We start from the raw sequence: 7,695 nt of genomic DNA on the forward strand, positions 1-7,695 counted from the left end.
AAAATATTCTCAAGGTTTCAAACACAAAGCCCATTTGATGAGCAAAACAGCGCGTTGAGGGAAATCGAGAAGACCATGATCAGCTCTGAGAACTCGGTGTCAAGCTAACCCACAACAGACTGGAAAGGCATTTGTCCCAGCTGATGCTTGAGGAAAGGATACTCCATGGAGATGGCCGGCCTTGTGAGCTTTGTATAGCTGACGAACCATGGACGACGCTGAAAAGACGAAGATTTGGTCAAGCAAATCACAACTTCGAACACACCTCGAGAGCTAGGTACACATCCCGTTTTACCAGTCCCAGTGACGAATGGAAATGAAGCAGCAGAGTCATCCGGGGAAGCGGCTTTTCTGTCCTTCTGGCGCCTGCAAAGAAGACTTCAACGAGGTTTCGGCAATGTGTACCCTCGGTGTGATCTTGAAAGCCCTTACTATTTCCTCTACAAGGCTATCAATCTTGTAAAGACGACACAGCTATTGATGTTCCTCTTTCGCAAATGCGTTATACTTGCCGTGAACTCAAGCCTTTCCAAACCGTCGAGTTGGGACAATCTCATAGATTCACCAGGCACGTTCAGCCGTGAGAAGAAGGTGTTTAACCATGTGCATAGAAAAGGCCCTCTCTGTAGCCCTCGTGCTGAAGCGGAATCATTCCCTCTCGAGATCCGCCGTATGCCACCGTACCTTTGACCGCCATACCCGTTCGAAGATGACTGAAAAGAAATAGTAGTTACATAGGGGTATGAAAGAGGAAGAAAATTGGAGTCCCGGGGAAAGCAATACGCAGATCGAAGCTCAGGCGATGGTTTCCGACACATGCCTCCGCTCTAAGAGGATTAGTGGCGTAGATCGAGATACATTCGCTAGCTTCTTCCGGAGCTAGATGAATGCTGAGTAAAGCTGTTGAAGGTGATGAATGAAGTGATAAGCCATCAAGTCGAAGTCGTAGAAGTTTGTAACGGCGAAGTAAGCGGGAGACTTGATGCCATTTTGGCATGTATCAGTTCGCCGTGCCGAAAGATGGACTAAGCCGCCGCGTTCTTTGGGTTCTCGGAGGACTCCTTCCACTGAAGGAGAAGTCAGTGGTAGGACATGACGGAGGCGCGTCCTTTTCGAATGATTAGAGAAATTCGATGACGTAACGCACCATCTTGCCCAGCTCCTTCTGCTGTTCCTTGAACGTCATTCCCGGAAACTCCTCGCGGTGCTCTTTGACTGTGGTTTCCTTGGTTAGCATTCATCCAGTCATGTCATAAAGTGAAAAACGCGTGTTTCAGATGTCCGGGCCAAGCTGACAGCTGATCTTCCGACGCAAGATGAAGAGGAGTCACTCACAGTACTTCTGCATAGCAGCCATAGCGCCCGACGCCTTCTTGCTCTTCCGGCCTGTGGGGCCTTTCTTGACGCCTCCGGCAGCTTTGACCTTGGGAGCAACAGCTTTGGGACGACCTGCAGTGGGAGCCATTGCGAGAGGTATTTACTTTGTAGGAAATTATTGGTATTGAGTTGGCTTAATCGAGCTGGAAGAAGGTCAAAGTGAGGAAAGAGACGAAGACTTGGTAGGAGAGTGAGGTAGAAGATGAGAAGCGCGACAAGCCGAGACGTTGACAACATCACGTCGGGCTAGCGTTAGCGCTAAATCGAGCCTCCAACTTACCTAGGTAATATATGCAATATCGGTCACGCTGTAATATATTCAACCGGCTATATTGTGCCGTGCTATTTTCCCAAGATATGACAAAGTAGCCTTGCTTCTTACTGTGCCTCACGCTGTTCTGAAGCTCTCTAACAGGGGCAAAATACCAACACATCAGAAGCTAGCGGCTGCAGAATAGTACCGCGTACTTCTCACTATTTTGCAAAGAGCTAACGATAGGGGTAGGGTATTGAAATCTTCCAAAATCGAATGTCTTTGTTTGCTTTTGCCTTTCTTGGATATTGACGTGGGATGAACTTATCAACAGTAGTCCCAAATGAGCCAATGACGTTGAGCATGGTGGTTGGAAGTTTGAGATGCAGAATGAATACGTGTCAAAGCTCTCACCCTTGTGCTTCGTCAACGGTATTGCGCAGCACAGCTGATCGAGCTAGGCAGTATGGAGAGGCCTGGAGGGCGTTGTGTTGGGGCTAAGATGTGATTTGTCTCACCCGCCGGCAGGATTTGTTACCTGCCCGTCTCATGTTCTTGATGTTGCCGCAGGACAAATTGTGGTTTCAACGGGTATCACGCAGAGCGCCTTACGAACTTCCCGAAGTGTTATTTCTTTGCTTCTATGCGGCACGCTCGAATTGCTACCAGCGCGTCCATCACATTCTCAATGCTCTCATGTGGCCTATCTGCTTGTCAGCGCATTCATCCTATCAGCGCTTTGATCATCAAAATAGAATCTGGAGCCAGTAATCAGCCGCTGAAGACTCACGTGTCCCAGCTAGCCATAGCGCCTGGTCATCTATTTCCCATCCAGCCATGACTGCACTCACTTAAACCCATTATCCCAAATCTCGAGTGAGGCACACCCTCACCGTTGCCGAACGTGTTGCACGGAGAACAAATTCTGGTGGAGAGAAAGCATGACAGGGCTTCGAGTCCCACCGACCCTCTTTCATTCGCTAACCGAAATCCGTCTTCCCGCTCCCACTTCACCCACTTTCACATATATATCACTCCCCCCTTCCAATTTATAGGCCGGTAGTAAAGGCACGGCTCCCTCTACTACCTGGGTGAATTGTTCGTTTGAACATCGTCTAAACTTGAAAAGCCGGAAAATGTGGAGGACTGGCAATCAAAACACCTTTCCGAATGAGAAGTATTGGATTAAAAGTCGATTAAACTCTTGTCTTTCACATGACAGTCGCATTTGCAAGTGCATATCTCTACTTTTACTACTTTCACAAAGTCTCCAAAGCTAAGCTCAAGCTTATTCCGAGGTTATACAGTGTCCTAGCCCTAAAAGCTCTGCTCGTATACTCAAATAGCTGTATAGAATGAGAGTCTCTGTCTCCCTGCACGCTCCCTCGCCTTTCTTCATCGTAGTTGCGCAACGTCGAGATCATTCATGATCTGCGAATGAATCACGTGGTTAATCCGCGCGAAGGGGCCTTCGCTACACCATCCGGGCTCTCCGAATAGCCCGATGGCTCCACTTTTGGTTCTCGGCCTGGAGAACCATGCACTCTTCTCCCGCCATGCGTTTTCCATATGTTCAGTCCTTGTTCAATCTCGCACTTTATGTCGTTGTCTATCCAGTCAGCTGGTATTCTGTTTTGTGATACGAGGCTTACGAGCAGCTTCATGTACACGTCAGCCTTTTCGTCTCCAGCGTCCCTATTTGGATCTGGGAACTTGACAGACCCTAAAACTCTCCGCACGGCGCGCACGGCTATCTCCGCAGGTGCATTCGGGCGGACCTGACTCCTGCAGCAGCGTCGGAGTTGCGCTGTAGTCTTCATGCATTGCCCATGCACTACGTATCTTTTGGTAAGCCACAGCGAATAGGAGGCGTCTGATTTCCAAATCAGGCCCTAAGAGACTCCAAAGGTTCCAGACTTCGCTTCTCTGTCGACCACGTCTGCACGCCGACAGGACCGATCTCAAGCTCATTCCAGTTTTAGCTCAGCCTCGTGCCCAGCTTCTGCGCCGCCCACGTGGCGCTCGAAGCCCGAGATCTTGGTACGCGAGCTGTCAAGACAGCTCCAATCAGGTATAGGTACTTACCCACCTGCAAGCGCGATCTGGATAAGTGTCTCACCACGACTGCACGTAAATTTCCATGTCTGGATCCGGTGCCAGGCGAGCACTCCGGGGAGCAAAGGCCAGGCTCGTTCTTGATGCACGTCTCCTGCTGCCCAGGATTCAATATTTCCGGACAGTCCACAGCTATGAAAGTAGGCTATGGCTGTGGATAATGTGGAAAGGTATTGTAATACTATCATTTCTTCCTTACATACAACTTCTTAGCGTACTCATAATCATGAAGCTCTCTTGCATCGTGCTAGGATGTGGCATGGTAGCTCTCCTTGATCCGGTATACGGCTGGCCTGGAATGGGAAAGACGATGAGCGATCTTGCTCGAAGAATAGCTCAGGATACCAACGACGATGGAGATGCTACACCTGTCCTGATTGCAGACCTGAAGAACGGCATTACCTCTCCAGTCGGCCAGAGTATAGCCAACATTCTGCCAAGACAGGAAGATGCGCAGGCTGTTTCCGTGGGGTAGAAGCCGCCTGGAGTACTCTCCAGCAAGGCTTGCAAGGCTGACACTTGCTGCGTTTGGTACTACGTGTCTGCTGCTCTGACTGCTGCTTTCAAGGGCCCAACAGGTCGATGCAACGAGATCGCCCGACAAGCGATTAGACTTGGATTCCATGATGCTGGAATTTGGTCGCAGTCGAACGCAGCAGCAGGACAGGACTTCGGTGGTGCGGACGGCAGCATCCTCCTATCGTGCTCTGAGATCAGTCGCCCGGAGAACAGTGGACTGCAAGGCATTGCTGCACTGGCAAAAGCAACGACGAAGTCTTTTGGTGTTGGGTAATAGCTCCTCTTCCTTTTGCGCTGAATGATGTTGACAAGATGAAAATAGTTACGCCGACCTGATCCAATTTTCAGCCATTCACGCCGTAGTTACCTGCCCTCTTGGTCCGCGGATACGCGTGTTTGTCGGCAGGAAAGATAGCTCTACACCAGCCCCGAATGGACTCCTCCCCGGTGTCAACGACAGTGCCGACAAGCTAGTCGCTCTCTTCCAAGATAAGACTATCCCACCGCACGATCTCGCGGCCCTCGTAGGTGCACATACTACGAGCCGTCAATTCTTTGTGGATACAACGAGGAAAGGAGCCCCGCAAGACGGCATTCCCGGTATATGGGATACGCTCATCTACAATCAGACTGTCGGCACAGGCCCGCTCCCCAAGCAAGTGCTACGTTTCAACAGCGATCTCGTGCTCTCCGTAGATCCACGATTGAACGATGAGTGGCTGAAGTTGGAGGCCCAGGTGGACAAACCCACTGGGATGAGGTGAGTCGCGATATCTATATTACCTTCCGTTGATTCTGCACTGATAGCTGCTAACTTCCTCTCTAGGACTACGCCACAGCCTACACTCGCTTGAGCCTGTTAGGCGTGAACAATATCAACAATCTAACAGAGTGCAGCAAGGTGATGCCGGCTGCACAACCGACCTTTAAGGGAGCTGGCGACTTGTTGATTACCGAGTAAAAGCGGAGCATTCGGGAGGAGGAGGCTTGGCGGGTTTGGCGTTGATACAAATGACTTCTCCAGGATTTGTTCGTGGGTCTTATTACTTTTTGAGGGGCTGCTGCTTGCTTGATACCCAATGGACGGATATATCCGACTTGTAATATGCATCAGCTGGAGGGATAGCGATTGTGGGGAGATTAAAAATTATACAGAGGTGCCTAATGCCGAACCCATCATAAATCGCACTCCCCTTGAGCTCGTATCGCCGGGTACCGATGGGATCCCTGATCGGCAGTGTGCGAGGTGCGGCTGCATCCTCAGATTGGCTGAGGGGACCTGGTACACAATGACAGTCTTCTAACGCGCTCGGCTACTCCCCTTGCCTTCTGAAACGACCCGCAAACTCCAACCTGCCTTTGTAGGTTTCGCAATGGGGATGTCGACACCCATTTGTGACGCACACCCTCGACCATGAACAGTCACGGCGGGCCTGCATGTATATATGAGCGACAGCGCCTGCTTCCTCTGTGGGAGCAAGCGTCGTCGCACTTACCGGGCGATTTGCGTGGCTGTTAATATATCGTCGTTACATCCTCATCACTCCTTGCATTCATCTTGTGCGTCTAGACTACCTGCCATATCCATTCCGTTCCAATTCTTCGCAGCTCGCCGGTCGAGCTCTTATTCAAAAGCATCACTTAATCGCGCTGCAATCTACGGCTCTTCCTAGGCTTCGCATTCAATCGGCACCATGATGGGCCTCGCAAGCTTCACTTCTCCACCCTCAGCGAGCGGAGCATCCTCACCGTCGCCGTCCCTCTTCTCTCTATTCCTCCGCGCCATCATCATAACCTCGGCGCTGCATCTCGTCCTCTCTGTCTCGCACGCGTTCTACCTCACCGACGCACCTTTCCTACCCGGCCTGTCAAGCAGCGACATCACGGTTTCGGGCTTGTACGTCCCTCTCCACCCTTCCTAAACATGCCTTACCTTACATTTTACTAACACCCTGACAGCGACATCCTCACCCACACCTCCGTAGCCCCAGCCGCGACCCTCGTCCTCTCCTCCCTCGAATACCTCACCACGCAGCGTACCGAGCACTCCCGCCCCTACGCCCTCTTCGTGTCGACGACCATGTTCCTAGGCTGGCTCGTCTCGTGGATCGACTGGACCGCGTGCCACGGCGAATGGTGCCGGGCGACGCCGTCCCCGACTACGGAGTTCTACGCCTTCATCGTGAGCTTTGCGTGGTGGGCTGGCGGACTTTTGATCACGCTGGCGTACGCGGCGTGCGGGCTCGCCGAGCTAGCAGCGATGCTTGGGCTGCGTGGTTCTAGGGTTGTGCTTCGAGAGGTGGAGAATGGGAACGCGTGGCCGCGCGATGAGAAGGTTTCAGTGTCGAGGGGTTGTGGAGACGAGACGCGGACATGTGGGAGTTGTGAGACGCGAGGGAAGGATCACGAGACGAAGGCGCTAGTGACTGTTTTAGATTAGTGCGGGTGCCTTTTACGACTGTCACGGCCGACTCCTGGATACCTGATGAATTTTAGAATAACGACTTTTTAAAGTCCTGAGAGAGATATTGCTTGAGATAGCTCTGAGTGATTAGGAGACTGGACGCTGACGCCGTTGGGTGGTGTTTCACGTTGTGCAGGACCAGGACAGGTTTTATACACCTTTCTGACACCGCTTACGGTTCTATAGCGTATTGACAAGAGTCTGAGGTGACGGGTCACAGGTTCAGCCCATATATATCGGTTTACCACCGCGCGAGGTCGCCCGGTAAGCCTTTAGGCTGGCCAAAATGATAGACCTATATCCTCTTCACATAGTTTGAAGCACTGACTTAGGTTGCAAATTGACGTGAACTCTGTTTGATTTGTGAAGCCGTACGAGCAGACTATATACTACATAGGGAGCGTAGGCATAAGTACTAATTAGAGGCAGCAGTAGGCAGCGGTAGGCAGGGTAGGCCACCGTACCCCAACCCCTCTCTGTAGAAGTTGTAATTGGCTAGGCACGTAGGCCGGAAACCCTGAGTCACTGTAACAGAGACACGCGCCAGGCCAAGGAAGCGGGAATGGGAAGTGGACTATACCCCGTGTGCAGTATTCTACACGTATGAATAAACGTTTTATCGTTCAGTGGGACTCATTCTCTGCTGTGCTCATTCAATAACTTTCCACGAGTCCTGATCTACAAGCTGAAGCTTGAAATATCAAGCACCCCTTCCATCATCTTCATCCCTCTTATACGCCTCTCCCCATAAGACTCTTTTCACTCTTAAGCCACAACCACCATCACCACCGCCCCAGCACTCAGGTTGCAGCACTACAACCTAGGATCAACAACTCATATGCCAGAAAGCTACTCTCCGAACATCAGCTGTAGAGAACCCAGCTGAAATCTCAGCTGTAGAGAACCGAGCTGAAGCCTCAGCTGTGCAGGGCTCATCTGAACTTACTAGCGCGCCACCCTGGGGGTG

The 7,695-nt window shown here is 51.3% G+C and overlaps 3 protein-coding genes across 3 annotated transcripts; 2 read left to right on the plus strand and 1 right to left on the minus strand.

The window, feature by feature from the left end:
* Positions 1-1,120: 1,120 nt before the first annotated feature.
* BDZ99DRAFT_516476 (uncharacterized protein) lies at positions 1,121-1,465 on the minus strand (the record flags this gene model as incomplete). The annotated part of the gene is made up of 2 exons (XM_033725075.1): positions 1,121-1,215; positions 1,336-1,465. The coding sequence occupies 2 exons, from the start codon at positions 1,463-1,465 to the stop codon at positions 1,121-1,123; spliced, it is 225 nt and encodes a 74-aa protein (XP_033580798.1).
* Positions 1,466-3,971: 2,506 nt separating this feature from the next.
* BDZ99DRAFT_553807 (heme peroxidase) lies at positions 3,972-5,425 on the plus strand (the record flags this gene model as incomplete). The annotated part of the gene is given in 4 exon segments (XM_033727107.1): positions 3,972-4,211; positions 4,224-4,534; positions 4,587-5,024; positions 5,091-5,425. 4 exon segments carry the CDS (start codon positions 3,972-3,974, stop codon positions 5,116-5,118), a joined length of 1,017 nt encoding a protein of 338 aa, XP_033580799.1. The 3' UTR covers positions 5,119-5,425.
* A 158-nt stretch (positions 5,426-5,583) lies between these two features.
* BDZ99DRAFT_567562 (uncharacterized protein) lies at positions 5,584-6,704 on the plus strand (the record flags this gene model as incomplete). Its single annotated transcript, XM_033727697.1, has 2 exons — positions 5,584-6,161; positions 6,224-6,704. The coding sequence occupies exons 1-2, from the start codon at positions 5,959-5,961 to the stop codon at positions 6,702-6,704; spliced, it is 684 nt and encodes a 227-aa protein (XP_033580800.1). The 5' UTR covers positions 5,584-5,958.
* Positions 6,705-7,695: the final 991 nt, after the last annotated feature.

Source organism: Mytilinidion resinicola (assembly GCF_010093595.1).
Source record: "Mytilinidion resinicola strain CBS 304.34 unplaced genomic scaffold BDZ99scaffold_4, whole genome shotgun sequence".
NCBI lineage: Eukaryota > Fungi > Ascomycota > Dothideomycetes > Mytilinidiales > Mytilinidiaceae > Mytilinidion > Mytilinidion resinicola.